This window comes from Silurus aristotelis, assembly GCF_946808225.1.
Source record: "Silurus aristotelis genome assembly, chromosome: 4".
Classification (NCBI taxonomy): Eukaryota; Metazoa; Chordata; class Actinopteri; order Siluriformes; family Siluridae; genus Silurus; species Silurus aristotelis.
The window spans coordinates 20,742,689-20,764,352 of record NC_139577.1 but is presented as its reverse complement, the minus strand read 5'-3'; the positions used below and the strand labels follow the sequence as shown (position 1 = coordinate 20,764,352).

The 21,664-nt window shown below is 36.8% G+C and overlaps 1 protein-coding gene across 3 annotated transcripts in view; it reads right to left on the bottom strand.

Annotated features, from left to right (window-relative positions):
* ccdc85a (coiled-coil domain containing 85A) overlaps nt 1-21,664 on the bottom strand; it is a 52,259-nt gene that overhangs the window by 18,203 nt on the left and 12,392 nt on the right. For 2 of the 3 annotated variants that reach the window (XR_014533213.1, XM_083539474.1), the window contains exons 3-4: nt 11,292-11,349; nt 9,747-11,085 (exon numbers count right to left, since the gene is read on the bottom strand). The exons of the other annotated variant lie outside the window; for it this stretch is intronic. Coding sequence is in view for 1 of the 2 variants with exons in the window: in XM_083539474.1 (XP_083395600.1) it covers nt 11,070-11,085; nt 11,292-11,349 (74 nt within the window). In the remaining variant the exon portion in view is untranslated. Of the gene's footprint in view, nt 1-9,746; nt 11,086-11,291; nt 11,350-21,664 lie in introns of those variants that run through there. 3 annotated transcript variants of the gene reach the window in all.

The window sequence follows — 21,664 nt, the reverse complement described above, 5'->3', positions numbered from 1 at the left end:
GATGTTCTTTTAAGTATGACTAGACAGGTACATGCTAACATTGCTGATTTTATATAGAAACTCATTCATTTTGATTTATAGTTAGGGGGTCTTAAAATGGTAACCAAGAGACTTCATTTTACTCTATACATCCACAAGAGAGAAAGAGAGCGAGAGAGAGAGAGAGAGAGAGAGAGAGAGAGAGAGAGAGAGAGAGAGAGAGAGAGAGAGAGAGAGAGAGAGAGAGAGAGAGAGAGAGAAATGCGAATAGCATGTCTTTACTGGTAGCTAAATATTGTATATAAGACATAAGGGAACAGAAGCGAACACACTGGTATTCCTCTGTGATCATGAGCTCTAGCACACACTAATGTGTTTAATCCAGCTGCAGCACTGATGGACCCACAGATGGTGAAAGGGGACAGATTATCCAAGCTTTCCCCAGAAATTAAGCCTTTTTGTGAGCTGCAGAGTGTAGCATTCCATTTTTTCCAAGCTGTCTTGTGATTATACTGTTATCGATGTGCAATGAAATAACACTAATTATAAGAAATAGTTTTAGATGTTCTATTTCTGCCAGTAACAAATATTCTGAAGGAGTTTTCATTCTCATCCAATAGATTTGCAACTCTTCCTTTCACACCTTTTTTTCACATCTGGATATTGTGATAATCTTGACATGATGGCTCCATGCCTGGTTCAGCTCACCTCATGCTTTTGGCAGCAGATGCAGCATGTGAGCCAGCAATAATGCTTAATTTCACCTTCTCCATCCTTGCACAAGCCAAGGCCTAAGCTTTGACCTGCTCTATCCTCCAGTCAGAGCCCAGAGTTCCAATAAGGCAAAGATGATGTCATATTATGATTGGAGGGTGAGTGGTGTTTTGTTTACACCCCACAATAGTTTATATTCTCTGTATCTTTCTGGCCTCCACCCCAGGCCTCTCCATTAACCTATGCTGCCCAGCTCGATGCTCTGTGCTCTGATCCTCTAGATAGAAAAGGCAAAGTTTGCTACAAACTGAATCACAAGGTGCTCTTAACACACATGAATGCAGTGACAATGTCTGCACATGCATGTGCACATCTACACACACACAAATCCCTGCAGTTTATTTCAGGCTGAGTTTAGCCGGATGGTGATTCCGCCCTCTTACAATTTTATGTGATGCTGAGTAAGTGGCAGATCAAGGCATTAAACATCATGTCGACTTTTTTTCTAGACTGGATAGCGCTCTATTTATAATAAACATTACTATTACTTGCCTATTACAATTACTTACCTAATATAGCTAAGTTTAAAATGCTATCTAATCAATTATTAGTTCTTTTTTACTAGACAACTGGGGAACCTTTAGAATAAATCAGCTGACTACCTTTTGCCAACTTCCTACCAACTAAAGAAGTGAAAAAAAGGTCTTACCTGTTCAACAAGAAAAATCTAAAACTCTACAAGTTCTAAATTCTTTTACTTTTCTTTTTTCACTCTACTATATATTTTTATTCTTTTTGTGTTTGCTGGTTGCCAGGTCCTGTCTGTCACTGTCATTTGTCATCTTTTGTGCCTGAAGATTTTGAGGTATCTAAACAGGATTGTCATGGTGGCTTATATTAGTTTAAAACATCCTGTTATAAAGATTATTTTCCCTGGCAAGTTTTTTATATATACAGTGTATTAAATACAGTGTATTGGGATTTTACCAAAGTAAAAGTACCAAAGACAGGTTTGTAAAACCTGTTTTGTCCATTTGTTGGGTCCAAACTCTGAGCCAATTACTTAATAGAAGCTGCAGAACTAAATCATGATCATTCAAAGAAATCTTTTTTGGCAAATGTTTTTATTAGAAGTAGAAGCCATTTGTAAACATACATTTTTATGCCTTGTCACATACTCACAAACAGAAAAATGGATTTTGAGTTGACCATTCTGACATATATGGGTTGCTGGTATTGAACCACTCCAGTGTCGATTTAGCTATATATGGTGAACCTACACCCTAGTCCCAAGTGCAAACTTTTAAAATTCTTCTGGGATTGTGGTTAGCTCCATCTTTGCCCTCAGCCTTCACTTCTCCAAAACCCTGCCAATTAAATCATCCCCTCAACAAGATGCTACAACGATCATGCTTCACTGTGGGGATTGTGTTTTCAGGATGGTGTGTGTTTTATAGTGTAGCATCTGTGACAAATGAAGCACTTTTGTACCAAGGCCAGAATGTTACATTTTGATCCAAGTAACGCTTTTTCCACATGTTTCCTCAGTCTCCAAAACGCCTTTTTGCAAACTCTAAATGGAATTTTTTTATTGCCGACTATAAAACTGCAACATGTTTGAGGTGTAGATATAGGAAGCTCTCCAGTTCTGTCAGTTACCCATGAGTTCTCAGATTTTGTTCAAAAGAAATTATTTCTCAACTGGTTACTGATGTTTTTATACCAAGCTACAGTTGTGACATATTCTTTATTTTTATTTTTTTACTAATGTTAAAAAAAAAAATGGTGCACTGCATAGTCACAGCAGTGTTAAAAATCTCAATTTATTAATGCAAATATTATTTTTTATTATTCAAATCAGTGGAAAGTTTGTGTTTTGTATATATTTAAATCAATGCACAGTAAACATTTTCCGTCAGCCACTGCACCTCATGGGACCATGCCATATGTTTGCTCACCTGAGCCCCATTCACAATAATTAGCTTAGCACTTAGCACTTTTGTAAGCAGCCCACAGCTCACCTCACTATTTGTTTATCGAATGTTGTTCACAGTATTCTTAGTTCACATACAGGTTTGCTTTCTTTGCTTACTTAGTCTTCTGGGTGTTTTATATGTCCTGTTTTCTTGTAAATATATTGTATGTTTGCACCTAAAATATTTTTTTTCACACATTTGCATCTGCTTTATGAATCTTGCGTGACAGTCAAGCCATAGACTTTTAGTCTACTCTGTATGTTGTGCATTGTTATTGGTCCTTTCTAGGTAACTTTCAAATCCAGTCACATTTTAAATTTGTGATTCATGTGTTTATAGCAGGGATGCTTTGAACTGAGTGATTGTAATGCACTGACAGTAGAAAATAATACTTTTTTGTCATTCATTTATTCAGAACACTAAACTATGTGTGTGAGAGATGCTTGACTTATGAGTTAAGTTTGCACATGACATAACTTGATACTATTATTTAAGTGGCACAGTAATTGCAGGGTAGTATAAGTTGATAGCTCTATTACAGATGAGGAGTAATTTGTAAATGAGGAGTTAATAAGGAGTGTGGCACTTAGATGCTTTATAACTGCTGCTTTTAATTAGAAGGGGTGCAATGCTCTGTCAGGTCTAGCAAAATACATATGCCGTGCACATAATCAACTAAAACGATGGAGACAACTGGTGAAGAAACATTGAAAGTGATATGTACGAAGAAAATAAGGTCACAAGGAGTTTTGTATGGGTAGAGCAGAGTAATCAAGGACAGGAATGGTGTCAGCATTTCTCCTAATATGACAGCCAAATGTAATGTGACATATTGTGTGTGTATTGGCGGGTGGGGTGGGTCACAGATGTAAATCGACAGAACTGCTGGAGCTGAGATACAAGAATTGATGTTAAGAAAGCAAATCAATAGCAAACGCAGCTGCATCCAGAGAATCATCCCAATCCCTGGTACAAAGTGCCCCTGGGCTGCTGGCAAATCCTGAAACCACTCTCATATGTATTAGAGGAGAATTAATTTAATGCTGGAGATGTGGTGTGGTGCATGTGCTTTGTCTGTTAAATCAGACACAACCAGCTCGCTGATGTATGAGTCCTGTTTAAGAGCAGTTTCCATTAAAGGTGTGAATATTCATGGATAATTTCTCTTTGTGGTTTTGTAGCATTGAAAAATGTAGCCTCACAATTAAAGGTATGCAAACCTTTTTAGGAAAGGTACAGTGATGTGTTAATTGGCTTTGTGGGATCAAATAACATTTTTATAGGCTTTTTTTTTTTCAGTACACTCCCTGTTTTGTGTAATATACTAAATGAAGATATAAGTGGATTAATAAAAATATTTATCAAGAAATTTCAATAATCTGTAAAATAATTATTAGCACTAATGGGATAATAATGAGACTAATATAGAGGAAAGCTCTAACAAGAATCTTTGTTCATTTGGATGCTGGAGAGGTTAAGACTTTTGCAGAATGTTCAAAGTGATGAGTGTGAGTTAAAAGCAGAAGTGAAAGTCTGCATGTGTCACCATGGAGACAAGTGTCCAAGGAACAGTGACAGTGTACCCTCCAATGTAACCTTCCTACTTGCTGGCACATACACACACTATTACCAATCTGAGGGGGATGGGCACTCAATCACTTTAACATCAGGGCTAAAATACCCAGTGGCCACTGATCATCAAATCATATGATGACCAGGAGGAGGAGTGGTACAGACGAGATGAAGCGGATACATTATTGATGAAACAATGTAATGCACTAGAAAACCATGAGCTGTATTTTCCCCACATGACCACTCAGTATATTGAGCAGTGCAATGCTACCTCGCTTGAGGCTATATTGCCTCTGGCTCTCATTAACTCCCAGAATGCTCTCTGATAAAGGTCTTGGAAAAAGCAGCAGATAGATGATTCAGCCCAGGTCAAAGGTTTTTCGGAATATATGCTGTGTAATAACACAACATATCTTCTAGGAGAAAGCAATGTAATGCCACTTTTCTGTCATGTCATGAAATTTGTTAATGCCTCTTTGAGCACCCATGAAAGGTTTTTCACTGAACAGCAGGTGACTTTTAAACAGGTTTCAGATCCTTAAAATTATATCTGAACACCAAATAAAAAAAAAATACATGCATATAAAGCTTTTTAGTCTCCGGTGTGGCAAAGTCATCTGTGCTCTTACATAAATATCAGACATCATATTACTACTAAGTAGACTTAAAGTCAAGCTTATTAATCTCCACAACTAATTCAAGAGATTTCTAAAAACATTATTTTACCATTATAAGTTATTCTATTTGTTTTCTTTAGCCTGATACATGTTCTCTTCTGACTTGCAATTTTTAATTAATCGAATTTAGCTAGTTTCAGTTAGAATCTGACGTGGCACTGATGTACAGTATATAAGTCTTTGGCTAGTTTATCTACAAAATAACACAAAATTATATGCAACAGTTGATTACTTCAGTCAAAAATGCTATGAGCCAGTGAGAAACATGTCTGGATTTAGACTGAGATTTAGCGAACTGTAAAGGTTTTAGGTTTCTGTTGTTTTTAGCTAACTCACAGGATTCCAGTTCTTTTAGTGTCCTCTAAAACAAACTATTAGGTCAACCACTTAAACCACAGAATCCATTGGGACAGACATATACTTTCTTGCAACTACATTAATACATTCATCTTCAGCAGAGGTGAAAGTTACGAAGTACAACTACTTTGTTAATGTACTTAAGTAGATTTTCTGGTATCAGTACTTTACTTCAATGTTTATTTTTCAGACAACTTTCTACTTTCACCCATTACATTTTTACACAAATATCTGTATTTTCAACTTCTTACATTTTCAAAACAGGCTCGTTACTTTAGTTTGAATCTATCCGGTGAAATGTCAATATATTTTTCTTGTCACTGCATGTTTTCAGACCATCAACCAATTTTTTGTCTTTGCGTATGTTGTTTTTTTTTTTTTACAATTTACAATCAAAAATACCACTGGTGTATCATTTCCTTGCTCTCACACACCACACATGTAGGCTAGTTATGATGCTAACAATAAGCAAGGCAGAAGAGAACAAGAAGTATGGGGTTAACATGGATGAGACAGAGGGAGTCAGCGATGTAAACATGACTGAGAACAGAGACATTCCTGATCACCTGCTCATCATCTTTTCTCTGCGTGTGTTCTATATACTGGATGTTCATCCTGGATACATTCATTAGGAAACAAAATTTGAAATTTGTTTTGTTTTGTATAATAAATTAATTAGGGCTTTTCCTCATAACACCAAAACGAATTTACAAACTTAAATTTCTGTCTTTTTTGATCATACAGATAAGAGCAATACATCATTCGAATCTGTAAAAAGTCTATTTTTATTTCTACACACTCATTATAACAATAAAACACTGTCTTTTTTTCTAAAATAAAGAAAACAGACAGGGTGGGAGCTCTGAATCTTAGTTAATGCTTGCCTCACAGACATAATAATAATAATACTTTTAAATAAACCGAATCATATCGAAAACAAATAGTCTCTGATTATGTAATCCGTATGAAAGTTAGTAGAGGTACAGTTTTTCCAGTATCACCTCATTAACCGTCCGTGTGGAAACAGCAAATGTGCCATTTGGTGTCCTGGTGATTTATGTAATTTAAAACAACATAATTACTTTAAACCATTTACAAGAATATTTTGTTTTCATGCTCTATGTTGAGGATGGTTTCACTAATAATAAACATAAATTTGCATAATGCATCCATATTTATTTGGATATAAACAAAACATGATGGTTGTGCTGGTCTAGAAAATAAATAAACAGCTGTTGACTAATCAATATTCAGAATTAAATTCTTCTGTGGTATGATAATAATGATAATATGACTATAATCTACCAATAGCCAGAAATCTTCAGAATAAACGAATGCCACCTAAAAGTTATAATGCAATAATTTGCTTGGTCTCATATGAATAGCTATAATATAATTTGAATAAAGAGACTTATTCCACGGCAAGTGTTTCTTGCAGTACTGGCTCACACCCCAGAAGAATGCAAACACAGTATGCTATATTTCTCCACCTCAGCATTTCCTATTTATTTGTCTTTGTACAACTCTGCAATTTTTTGAAGACTTTTTCGCAGCTCACACTCTGGCTGGCTTTCAGTTTCTTCCACAATCTTGGCTCTAAATACCAGGTTACATGCGCATCCAGTATGAAACATTATCCCAGTGATTGGTACAGATTTAGAGGTTCAGTGTGTAATGTATGTGTGTGAGTGAGAAGTAGAGATCGAGAGAGAGAGAGAGAGAGAGAGAGAGAGAGAGAGAGAGAGAGAGAGAGGAAGAGAGAGAGAGAGGAAGAGAGAGAGAGAGAGAGAGAGAGAGAGAGAGAGAGAGAGAGAGAGAGAGAGAGAGAGATTTATAAGCCTTTAGGTTTCCCTTGGTCTGATGGTTGTGTTGATGGATTGAATGTTTGGGTCAGGCTGACACACAGGCCAGCTCACAGCAAGACTTCATTGTGTGCTGCATTGCAGTGAAAAAGAGAAATTCAGACATTAGCAGACTGCATGTGCATCTAAATAGTCACATACCTAGATGTTTGTGAATGTGCGTGTGCGTGTGCGTGTGTGTTTGTGTGTGCATGTGTGTGTGTGTGTGTGTGTGTGTGTGTGTGTGTGTGTGTGTGTGTGTGTGTGGTCCTGGTTCCTTTTAGACATGCATCTTAATCAGAGTGCTCTTTGACCAGTACCTTCTGGCTGATATACTTACCTAATTACCATAGCAGAATAGAACCCACATCTTTAGCAAATTTACAGTTTACACACACACACACACACACACACACACACACACACACACACACACACACACACACACACACACACACACACACACACACACACACACACACACACAGAAAGAAAGACCTGCTCTATCCCTTACAAGCATTTCAGACCCTGACTAATTCTAGTAATGCGTTCACCTATTTGAAGGTGGTATTTATAACAAATGTGCTACAGCCTTTCTCCCCTGAGATGCTACATCCTGAATTAATACATAATACATAATACGGGTTCATTCTTAAAGACAATTGGCCAAAATGTGATCAATATATTTTCTCTGTTAATATCATACATAACAGGGTGAATGCTACTGTGGGGATCTGAGTGCTGAGTAATGGAGTCGATACCTACTGGGAAACTTTCTCTTCTAGAAAAAAATTAGATTTGATTAGATATTTTTTTGTCCAGACCAATAAGTAGTTATCAGGATCTATATAATGTCACATGATAAAGCATAATATATAATATAATTGTATTACACATCTAATATAATGTTTCTGAATCTGTAGGAAGTAAAATCTTTAAAATGAGTATATGTTTAAAACTATCTAATAAAATCTATAAAACAAATCTACGAGTTTCCTCACTTCATTTGGAATTAGATAGATACATAGAATGATGTTATTATTGCTAACTAACATCCATTTCTGTTGGTTTCTCACCACTGAATTAATCAGCCATTCATTGTTCTAACAAGGAGTTGTTTGACTAAGCTAAGTTTTGGGTTCTCCGATGTACAGTTGTTTTTTACAGATATAAATTATAATCTACCTTTGCAGTGATACACAATGCACAGTCAAATTTCCTTATTGGCTATGTTAATGTTCATGCTTAGTCTCCTGAATAGTTGCCTTTTGCATTTTCTCACAGGATATGATTACATTTTTATTATTTTTTTAGACCAGTTTGATAGTTGAATTAGTTAGCTGATTTTTCAGTATAGGAATACTCCTATCAACAAGCTCTTTAACTGATCAGCCCCCTCCACCTTGCATATTAATAAGGATAACACATATATACCATTATCATTTACGTCTTTATGAAATTAGTTTTTCAGAAAAAAAAACTTACACACCTCCAACCTCCTGAACAAAGTTTTCACTGCTAATATTGTTATATATCATTTGCTTTCATTAGCTGATAAGTAAGAAATGAAATATTTGTTTTAGATAATTAAAAATATTGTTATTTAAAAAAAAAAATTATAATAAATGAAATAAACAATTGGATCTTTTGTGTTTATGTAGCAATACCAAAACCTTTTAAACAGTGTACATGTTCAGTAAAATGCCTTATTTTTGGTATAGATAGTTATACAATTTTCAGCTGAGCATAATTATTAAGTTAGTAAATTAGTAAAAACAATTGTTTGTTATACAATACAATATATTTAATGCCCAAGAAATGCCTAGAAAGATCTGTGTTTTGAAGATTACCTTTTAAAATATTAATATTATAAATATTAGATATTAAAGAAACAAGATAGGAAAAAAAAAGCCATTAAGCACCAAGTAAACATTTTAATTGTTGCACAAATATAGATGGAAATTTCAACAGAACAACTCAATTTAACAACTTTAGAAACTCGTGTTATGTATTAAATCTTTGTATTAAACATCTTATGGTTTGAATATTGGTTTATTCTCATAAACCATAATTTTTTTTACTAATGAATTAACCAAATTACATTTCTATATTTATTTATTCCTTAGAATTATAATACTCTAAATTCTCTCCCCCTATTCATACTATATATGTGAATTTACTACAAACCCCTTGTAAAATCTCCATTTGGCTACTTTATTGACTTACCTAATTAAACTAATGAAGTGATATTACAAATTACAATTACATACAAATGGACATGAAGTGTGAACACAAGAGATGAATTTTCAATCCATCACAGGTCACCATGCACACACATTCACACATTTATTATCACCCAGAGACAATTTAGCAGCACTAGTCCACCTACTGGTATGTTTTTCAACGGTTGGAGGAAACCAGCGACCCTGAAACTCCAGTAACAGTAAGATATTACATAATAAATAAAAGTAATCCAAGTAAAAGTGGTTTACATAAAGAAGACATTTTTATTTTATACATACAGATCTCTCATAATATATATATATATATATATATATATATATATATATATATATATATATATATATATATATATATATATATATATATATATATATATAATACCAGGTACGTCAAAAATAATAATCATCATATTTAAAAAACTAAGCAGATAAACTACTCTTTACTTTTTTAAAAACATAAAAGTTTTTATATATTAATATTGGTTCTGTTTCATATAATTTGTCAACAAAAATAAAAAAGATCACAGGTCAAAGAGGTTACAAAGTATCTTGTACGGTATGTAATACTGATTTATACTGAAGGATCAACGGTTGGCACACAGGACTTGTGATCTAGGCCTAATAAATAAAGGGCTACCAAAAATCACTTACTTAAGTATACAACTGTGTGCTGTCCAGTTCTCCCACACTGAAGCATTATTCAAATATAAAATATAATGTGCATATGTTTTGTGGGTGTTTATATGTGTGTTTATGTGTGTGCATTTGTTCTATTGTCTATCAGAGCATAAGTTCACAGAAACACCTGGGCAGAAGCAAGGCATGATGGTACTTAGTATGGGAAAAGTGTGACTTTTTTTGTTGTTTTTTTTGTTTGTTTGTTTTTTGTTTTAATTTGAGAATGTTTAGTATGTCTGACATATTTGCCACTTTGGAATGATCCATTTATATTAACTGAGCAGGGAGGGAGCATTTTAAGGTCGTTTGTGTGCTTTCATTAAAGCATTGTATTTTATTCCCCACTACATCTACCACATAGTTCATCAGCAGTCACTGGTTGATGACAGATAAGAGCAATGCTTTGTTTCTTCCATCTCCACTCTCAATAATGTGACTTACATTGTTGTAATAATGAACTTATGGTTGCCACAAAGCTCTTAACAGAAGCAAGGCAGTGATTGCTATGATAACACTTTTCTTTTCTTTTTTCATATATATTTTATGTGTTACATAAGAAATCCAATTTTATCTATCAATGGATCCAATTAGAAATACTTCTATACTGTTCATATGACATTGTATATGGTATCTGTAAACAGGAAGAGTGTTAGCCTCTGAATCCCATTTTACACGATTATTCTCATTTTCAACTGCTTTCATTACAAGGAGGTAGGTCTTTATTGTTGGCAACATAGAGAGCATCTTTCATCTCCCATGACAGAATTCTTGTTTTGGGGTTCTAGCATTCCCTCTCCTAATGAAACCCCATTCCCATATTTTTTTCTTTAGTTGTTGTTGTTGTTGTTGGTTTTGTTGTGCAAAGCTCTAACAGGGAAAACAGGACACCTGAAACCAGCATGAGGTGGAAAAGATACAAGACACTGGCTGCTGCACAATATTGTGCACTCTCTTTTCCAGTGCAAAAAAACAGCAGAGATCTGGGCTCCTACAAAGCCAGGAACTCTTCATCAGATCCAGTCAAGGCAACGGTCAGGAGGCATCAAAGCTGCAGAGGGAAAACAGTGCACTGTTTAGCATAGAGTCCTTCTGCGTGCGTGTGTGAGTGTGTGTGTGTGTGTGTGTGTGTGTGTGTGTGTGTGTGTGTGTGTGTGTGTGTGTGTGTGTGTGTGCGTGTGTGTGTGTGTGCGTGCGTGTGCGCATGAACAGGGATATCATTTATCAGATTTATGACAGTTTCTGACAGAGTCTTACCTGTCCCAAAGCTTGACACTTCTACAGGAGGTGGTGCAGCAGCCAGCAGAGAGCAGAGCTGTGTGTGAAAAAATAAGTCAACAGTACAATACTGACAAAGCAAGAGTACAATGTAGCAGTAGTATCAGAGGCAGTAATCAATCAGCCATGAATAGTGGAAATTGCACAGAATTAGCATTCTTTGTAATGTAAAATTAGTATATGAGGGATGTACATGTTATATTCATTAAGTAGGCAATGATTAAGTCTATGTATGTAGTGACCTAAACTCAGGACCAGCTGGCAAAAATAGGCTTTTAAGGATAAGACCATCCCCTGTTTAAAATAGATAATTTATTCAATAAATCAATAAAGTAACAATAATAATAATTAAAACAAATGTATAATAATTGAAAGAAGAAGAAAAGAATACATTTTTTTTCATCTATTTCATTTTATTGTCTCTTAACAAAATCTTTAATGTGGACTATTATCTAATTTGTAGATTCCAGAACAATGCAAACAAGTATACTCTGACAGGGATGCCTTTACCACCATCTAGTCCTTCCTGTTGCTAGATGTATGACAAAAATTTCTGTAACATATATTTTCAAAAGGGGCAAGGCTATTGAATGCATAGTATATTAGATATTTGACATTGCTTTGACACTCTTTGACTTAATTTCAAAATCTAATCAGTTAATCTTTATTACAATAATAACGTCACTAGGCTACATATGTAACGTCTCTAGGTTACGACCGTAACCCTAGTTCCCCGAGGGAACGAGGCGCTGGGTCGAAAACGCTTTGGGAACGGCTTACGTTGGTTACGCTCTGAATCAAGTGTATGTCGTAATGTCATTTTTAGGCGACGTCGTGCAAACCAGGTAGCTACAAAATGGGAGCGCCATGGGAGCGGCATCACCTACTGAAAAAGGAGAAGGTAAGTGCTGCAGGGATGCAGGGAGTATGGCCCGTTGATACAGCTCTCATTCTCTCAGGGAACGAGGGTTACATACGTAACCTAGTGACGTTCCCTTTTAGGAACTCGAGCTGCGCCGAAAACGCTTTGGGAACTAGTGTCCAATCACGCCAACCTGACCAGTCCCTGCCTAGTGTGTCTGAGCACAACCTGCATGCAGGACAGAGGAGCTGGGAGTGGCTCTGATGTTGAGGTCATGGAACCAGACAAAGGTCAGCGGGGTGGACCAGCCTTAGAGGAGGGACAGCAGGTCTGTACACCACGGTCTGCCAACGAGGTGGAGACAAGCTTCTTTCTGGTGGATTCTCTCCAGAACTCCCAGGAGCAGCACGATAGCCTCGGCCACATCTGCACCATGGCGTCCAGCCCCAATGTTTAAAGCATCTCCCCATAGAACCCTACTATATTCACATATAGCAAATGTGGGGGAAAGGTACTGGCCACATATGGGGTCTTCCAGAACCTAGACACCTCGGTGTGTAGTAGGCCCCGGAGCAGAGGCTGTGCCGCAGGACGCAGGAAACGCTCATCCAGCTTGCTGGGAACGCGTTGCTTCTGCTTCTCGTCGGGCCAAGCTATCTATAGCTTAGTGACAGCCCACATCACTAACTCCAGGAGCTCCTTGAACAGCACAGGCTGTGAGGAGTCCATGGGCTCGCTAGCACCCGAAACTTCTCCTCGGAGGAGGAAGAGATCCGGAGCTCCACATCACACGCACCGGAAGAAAGGACCGCCAAAACGAGTGCCCAGCAGGAGAGAGTGGAGAGGACTTATCCGTCATTCATGCCTTCTGCTAGGTCGGCCTGCGAGCTCCACGACCTCCAGCGCCACTACCCCTCGGTGAGAGTGATCTCTGAAGAGTGAGGATAGCCGATTGAGCATGCTCCACTCACAAGCAAACAACACAAAGCTCATGTGTGTGTGTGTGTGTGTGTGTGTGTGTGTGTGTGTGTGTGTGTGTGTGTGTGTGTGTGTGTCCGTAATAAAACGAGGGGGGGCACACATGCATTACCACTGCCTATTGGCCAGATTTTACACGTGATTCAGAGCGTGAACAATGCGAGGCGTTCCCAAAGCATTTTCGACGCAGCTCGAGTGTCTGAAAGGGAACTCCATGGTAATTCTACACACATAAATGCAGAGTCTCAACAAGACAGCATTTTTTCATACCTGATGCACCCAAGAAACAATCAGTAATGGCTTTGTTTGTATTTCAGACAGTGTTCTTGTGTATATGCTGCAAGCCTTAGTCTTTAATGCCTCATAATAGTAATGTCAGTTACTGAACGGTAATGTAAATTTTTAAGTTTAAATCCAGTGACCAGCTATTACTCCTACACTTGCATTTGCTGTTTACTTGGCAGCTGAGGACTGTGCGCTGCAGTTTTTAACCCTGAATGCATGCAGTGGAATATTGCCAAACAAGACAGCATGTATGACTCTAATTAAGCTCGTTCACAACCTGTCTGAGTACTTTCTCTACCATACTCCCTTTAACCCCTCTCAGTTTTAAAGCTACAGTGGGCCAAACCACCCACATATCTTACACTGTCAGCATTGTCACAGTTCTCTTCCTCATCCAGACCAATTGAAATTACTTGAGTTTTTTGTTTTAAATTGAGTACAGCGTTTAGTAGTGATACGAATGGCAAAGCGTTTGGCTAAAACAACTTTTTTCTTAGCACAGTCATACATTTTCTTTGTGAGTCCACAGAGCTATGGTGGAAATGGCTTTTTATATTTCCGCTGGTCCTTTCACTGTGTCTGTGTCTGATGTAAAACCAACCTGGGAGACTATATGTGCAGTATCTGTCTTTATTAAGGCTTATATAGCAGGATGTCCTGAAGTTTCACTGCCATATAGCTTTAAGGTTTCCTAACTCTTATGCCACCAAATTCAGCTCATCAACTAAGTGTTATTAATTCATTCAGAAATTAGGGCAGGACCAGGGACATCTTTAAAATGTGCAGTCCCTGGAATGTAATATGTTCTGTAATTTGTAATTGTACATGCCCCTGAAAAATACATGGTTTTAAGGCACAAACTATTAACAATGAGTTTTAAAAATCCCATGCTTATGCTAGTCTGGTTTTTATTGTTATATATTGTTTGCACTGTTTAGATCTTACAGAACTTACAATCCTGTGCTATATATAAATAATTTAAATATTGCATCATGTTCTGTCAATCTGTTTTGAAGAGGTATATTCAACACACAAAGCAGATTACAGTTATGTAGCAAAACAACTCGTTAAGCAATTGTTAATCTTGACTTGCCTGGAACTCCAAAAAACATTTCCTAATTGCATAAACATTAATTATGATATGGTTTAAAATTAGAAAAACACTCTTCTAACGAGTTTATTTTTTACAATATCATAGTATTTCATAAAGGTAATGTAAGCATTCTGCTATGAATTGTAACACTAATTCTATGTAGCAGAGAATATTAAAAATAATATAAGCTAAAATGAGAATGGTAAATTTAGTATCTCTCTCTCTAAGCCTACCAGTTTTGACACACCTTCTCACCTTGTCCTGTAAGAAAACAAACTAATTGCAAACTAGATGGGATGGCATGCCACAGCAAAATGCTGTTGTAGCCATGCTGGTTAACTTTACCCTCAATTTTGACTAAATCACCAACAGTGTCACCAGCAAAGCACCCGCAACCCCTATGTAAGGCTAACAGAGAGAGTCTCTTCTAACAAGCAGAAAAGACATGGCCCAAGCAAGATTCTTCGACTTGCTATTCTTCCAAAGTAATGTTTTCTTTTCCACAGTTCCACCATGAAGGCCAGATTCACACAGTTTTCTCTGAACAGTGAATAGTGAAATATATATCCGAGAAGCATTTATGTAAATCAGCGGTTCCTGAGGCTGGAAATTCTAATAAACTTATCCTCTGCAGCAGAGGTAGCTCTTGGTCTTCCTTTCCTTCGATGGTCCTGATAAGAGCTTGTTTCAGCATAGCATTTGATAGTTTCGAAGACTGTTCTTAGGGATACATTTAAGTTCTTCAGATTTTTCAGATGGAGCTTTATTTCTTAAAGTGTTCATAGACTGTTTTTCTCTGTATTTAACTGAGTGTTTCTTGCCATAATGGATTTGTACCATAGTTGGAGGAGCACTAAACTAGCTATTGACTTTGTACTTACCCTTTCCTCTGTGCAACATAACGTATAGTCTACACTGATGTCTAATTAAAATAAAGCAAAAAAAATCACTAATTTAACTCTTGACAAGGCACACCTGTGAATTGAAAACTAGATGACTAGCTCATCAAAGCTAATGGTAGTTTCTTTAGACAATCTAAATTGTAAAACATATTCTGTGTACTTACTGTGACCCAAACTCACCAATTCATTCTTGCCAAACATTGTGGCAAATCATACTGATAATTTTGTCTGTGTCAAACCATTTGCTTGTTTAATTAGTTACACTTTTGGATTGTCTGTTGGCTAAACTGTAATTTAACTACTCTGACTAATGACATTGCAATGGTTTGTGAGTTTGCTCAAAATTTGTTTTAAAGCCTATCCCTCTATTTGAATTAGGTCTGCCACAAAAGTTAGTGTGTTAGTGATATTCTTTTATTCTATTAGAGAAACCTAAAATACTAACACACTAACTCTTCTTCTGTGATACTCCACATTCTCATATAATCAGAAGCAGATTAAGGTTCAGTTTAAAGAATGTAATCATACAATAATTTTGTCAAAAATATAGATAATCTCATCTATATTTTGTCATCTATAGGCATCAACTTTGTGTGTGTGTGTGTGTGTGTGTGTGTGTGTGTGTGTGTGTGTGTGTGTGTGTGTGTGTGTGTGTGTGTGTGTGTGTGTGTGTGTGTGTGTGTTTTTGCAGAGTAAGACGAATCTTACCCTTTTTTATTTTGCACACCTTGTGTGTCCAAACTTTTGGTCTGTACTGTATATATATTATATATACAGTACAGACCAAAAGTTTATACATATTATATATACAGTACAGACCAAAAGTTTGGACACACCTGCTCATTCAAAGAGTTTTCTTTATTTTCATGACTATGAAAATTGTAGATTCACACTGAAGGCATCAAAACTATGAATTAACACATGTGGAGTTATATACATAACAAAAAAGTGAATTGAAAATATGTCATATTGTAGGTTCTTCAAAGTAGGCATCAAGAGAATGCCAAGAGTGTGCAAAGCAGTAATCTAAGCAAAAGGTGGCTACTTTGAAGAACCTACAATATGACATATTTTCAGTTGTTTCAGACTTTTTTGTTATGTATATAATTCCACATGTGTTAATTCATAGTTTTGATGCCTTCAGTGTGAATCTACAATTTTCATAGTCATGAAAATAAAGAAAACTGTTTGAATGAGAAGGTGTGTCCAAACTTTTGGTCTGTATGTGGGAGATAAATGATGGTATTTAGTCTCTGGCTTTCCTACAGTATGTGCTACATGTGTTGTTAGCTCTAATGAAACACCCCTGATCTCACATTGAGTGTGCCTTATTCTGAACTTATTCTGAAGTTTCTCAGAATACTTCACACCCACCCACATGCACACCAGGGTACTGACATATGTAGCAGCATGTTCTGTCAGATTTTGAGCCATATAGCAATGTATTATTCATTAGCATGTATGACTGAGCTAGAACAAGGCTGTTTTGCCAGATGGAAAATACACACTAGTAGTTTTTAATCAACTTTGTGTGTGTGTGTGTGTGTGTGTGTGTGTGTGTGTGTGTGTGTGTGTGTGTGTGTGTGTGTGTGTGTGTGTGTGTGTGTGGTTGTGTCTGTGTGTGTGTGTGTGTGTGTGTGTGTGTGTGTGGTTGTGTCTGTGTGTGTGTGTGTGTGTGTGTGTGTGTGTGTGTGTGTGTGTGTGTGTGTGTGTGTGTTTTTGCAGAGTAAGACGAATCTTACCCTTTTTTATTTTGCATTCCTCCTTGTTTTCGACAATCACTATAATGAGAAGACTCTTTTTTTTTATCCACTGTTTTTGCTACTATAATCTATCCTGTTCTCTCCAGGTGCTCCAGACTCCTCCTGTTCTCATCAGAGACAGTAGAAGGCTTCCCTGTTGACCTTCACAAGGGCATCCACTGGGTCACTCAATAAACAAACACATAAGCTCTTCTAGCTGTGCTGAACTCTATCTTGGGCCTTCCCACAGGGCCAGGTGAATGAAAAAGCATGAATATTCTTGTGGGAGGGTAAGTAACCAAGCAGAAACACACAACATTGTTACTTATTCCCATGGATTCCTGTGGGTCAGATTATTCTTCCTTCAAGCCAATCAGGCTAGCACTCAGCTAGCACTCCTATTATTTTAGCTAATGTTATTTAGAAGGCTTAGTAAACATCTGAATTGGGAACTGATGAGTTAGCCCCACTGGCATCTGTTTTAGTAAAACTAGGCAAATATTGTGCTAATTATATGTTAATGCTAACTAATGTTAGATAAATACAACAATGCAATTTATATTTAGTGACTGAATAGGCAATACATACAGGCTTTCCAGGCAGAAAAGTGATTATCTTTCTCCTAACAAACATTATATGAACACATTTTCTGAACAGACAAAGAAGCAAGATGAAAAAGGGAAAATGTGAGAAATGCATGCATGTAAAGTCTGTTCAACTTAATGAATTGGATCGCTTTTAAATGGATCGATGTAACTTAAAAAAAAAAAAAAAACAGCAAAAAAAAGAAAAAAGGCGCTCCATTGCCAATGACAATACAATTTATCTAGTACATCAAAGAGCAAACACACATACAAACACATAATCAGAAGCATATCAGACACATCATTATATAAGTGAAAGGTCTGCTCAGAAAAGATCACAGGTCTTTTTTTTGCTGCAAAGAACAAAGGATGGAAACATCTGTTATCCCAGACATGCTTCTGTACACCTTCCGCTGACACTGAAAACTTTAATAGGATATAATTACATAAAACCTTCCTATGGTATAGCTCTAAACATGACACAACTCTTACATTTTTCTTGATAAAAAACACTCCAGTGACAACAGGCAAGCATGCAACAACAGGTTAAAATGTGTGCATGCATATTAATGTATTAAATATCTTTAGCAAAAAAATAAAAAATAAATAAAATAAAATAAACGGGTGTATTTGGCTTCAAAGTAAAAATGCTAATGGACCTTTTGGCCTACTTTACAAGCCAACATTTAAAGAAATGCCTGTCCGTTCTCTGTAGAGTACTTAGCACCCTGCCTGTGGAGAAGTAAACTGAAAACTTTAAGCCCTTCTCTCTCTACTGCCATCCTCCTTGGCTCTTCTGGCTATCCCATGATGCCTCACTTAATGAGATTCTCTCCACAAAAATATAGAAACTGTTTTTCCAAGCAATAAAAGTGGGAGAGTATCTATTTCTTTTTAATATTGCTATTTCATATTGGGGTTTTTCCCTGTTTGTGATACTTTAGTGGAACTCAGTGCACAAATAAGTTTAAAATGCCAAATAAAATTAAAATAAAAATTACTAAAAGAGTATTTTCTGAAAAATCTAATGGCTTGTAGCTTATGGTTGAGTCTCTTCTCAGGAAATTAAATTATCTCATAAACAGCTTAAACTGCCAAAACAGAGTATTTTGGTGAAATATTTCCACCTGAAATTGGCCAGTATCACTAATCACAGAGAGGAATGGGAGATGCTTTCCTGTAGAGGAAGTGGTATTACTCTTAGTTAGTTTTAAAAACTGGTCAAGAAAAGCACCCATACATCGTTAGAGAAAGGACTGAGGTCTGACTGAACCCAGCTTCCAGAACCAGCGACTGCCGTCTTTCTATACTCCATTACAGCAATCATCTGATCTGATTCTTTTTCTGAAATAGTTGACCACATTTCAAACATGGGATTTCATAACAAAAAGGTCATTAAGAAAGTATTAGATAAGAATTCTTTGCTCACTTAGTGCAAAGCGTACATTCCTTCAGCAAACTCATGAGCAGCCCTGAAGCACATAAGCAATGTGATTTACAATAAAAGTAATTTGCTGTTACTGCTCGAATGACACTGCTAGTCGAACTGAAGTGAATGCTACTTTACAACAGATGCTGAGGGCTTTTTGTACAGGGTGAATTGACTCTTGTGGACGCTGATCTAAACTGCTAAGAAAAGCTGTGTTGCAAACGTGTTCATCAATATGGAATGGTACTACACTCTGCAGAATATTGTGAAGTGTAAACTGTGAAGTGTGTGTGTGTGTGTGTGTGTGTGTGTGTGTGTGTGTGTGTGTGTGTGTGTGTGTGTGTGTGTGTGTGTCTTGTGTGTGTGTCTTGTGTGTGCGTCCTCTGTGATGTGGTGTTGGGCAAATGGTACACATATAAGTTACAGAGAAAGATTACATTTAAAAAAATGTAAGACATACTGTATAAGCTCATGTTACACTGCAAGGTCCAGTTTGCTTTCAAGGGACAAATACCATGCATTTGTTTTCTCAGCTAAAGCAGCTCTCAGACCAATCCAAAATAAAATTCACCACGCAGAAAAGTCAATTTACTGAAAGGTGAACAGACATTTTCAACATTTATGTTATTTTGCAGATGCCATTATTCAGAGTGACTTACAATTACCTCATTAATACAACTTAGCAGTTGAAGATTAGGGGCTTGCAGGTGGCATATTGGTGGTGCTGGGATTTGAAATCACAACCTTCTGATCAGAAGGCAAACATCATAATAATTAAGCTACTTTTCCCCCACAACTAATATGAAAGATTCAGTAACAGTAGTTTCTAGTGGCGGTAACTTTCCCTCCTTGCTGACTACCGGTATATGTATCTAAAGCCCTGCAAAGGGTGGTCAAAACCGCCCAACGCATAACTGGCACCCAACTACCTGCCATTGAACACCTTAACCACAGCAGATGTCTGCGCAGAGCTCACAACATTATCAAGGACTGTTCACATCCCAGTCATAAACTGTTTAACCTCCTTTCATCAAGAAGGAGATACAGAAAGTTACGCACCAGAACCAGCAGGTTTAGGGCTTTTTTTCCATCCACCATCACACTACTGAACTCTACACTACACCGCTGGATCACTTAAAAACAAAACACAAAACAAAACACTGTATATAACCTCTGTACAATATATGTACATATTACATAGTATATCTTTTTTACTCCTCATTACATCTGCACTATTTTTTATTTATATGTATCTTTATATCCCTACTGTACATTCTGCCCAACATTTCACATTCATGTATATGTGTATAAAATGTGTGTGTGGGTGTGTGTGTGTGTGTGTGTGTGTGTGTGTGTGTGTGTGTGTGTGTGTGTGTGTGTATATATATATATATAGCTTGCACATTTCTTAAATGCCATAATCTTATAACCTTTCACTTCTGCACATTCCTCTTCAATGCCATAGCCTTAGAAACATTTGTCTGTACTTCTTAATGATGTCCACACATCACTGCACTGTTATAGCCTTTATATTTATTCACTGTACATATGCTTACATATATATCACATGCTGTAAATATGCTAAATATTTATCTGCACTATTTGCACGATTGCTACATTTTGCACTTCTGGTAGATGCCAAACTGCATTTCATTGCTGTGTACCTATACTATGCAATGACAATAAAGTTGTATTTATCTGCCTATCTATCTATGTAGGTGAGTTCCAATAAACATGGTCATGTGAGCCAAAAAAAAAAAACCCGCAAGACCGTTGTGTCTTTGTTGTCATTTAAAGCAATAGAGCTGCTATTTTTAGGTAGTGGCAATTTAAATTGTAGAATAAACAACATTTTAGAATTGTTATATATTTAAAACAAATATTTTATCTTGAAATCCAATTCTTAGGAAAAATACATTATAAAGTTCTATATGCTAGCCCATATAAAGTCAATGCTAATAATTTTACTTTTCTCTCAATTTGTTGTGAATGATATACTTTGTAATGATTATAGTTATCAAATTCAAGACAAATGCAAAAGAAAAGCATTTTTATTAGTGCTCCCAGACTGCTGGTCCCCACTGTATATCTGGGCAAAATCAACAATACCACTTTCTTTCGGCTTCTCCCATCAGGGGTCGCCAAAGCGGATCATCCGCATGTTTGATTTGGCACACGTTTTTACGCTGGATGCCCTTCCTAACGCAACCCTCCCCATTTATCCGGGGCTTGGGACCGGCACTAAGAGTGGCTGGGGTTGGTTCCCTGACCGGGGATCGAACCCTGGCCGCAGAGGTGAGAGCGCTGCCTCCTAACCACTAGACCACCAGGGGACCAAAACCAACACTACCACTATATTTGCAAAATCCTACATTAAATGTAAAACAAAAAAGAAATGGAATATGTGCTCTACCCTGACTGGGATAAAAAGCTTTTATTTACTTCAGCACCAGCTTCAGCTTTGAAAAATGACATTC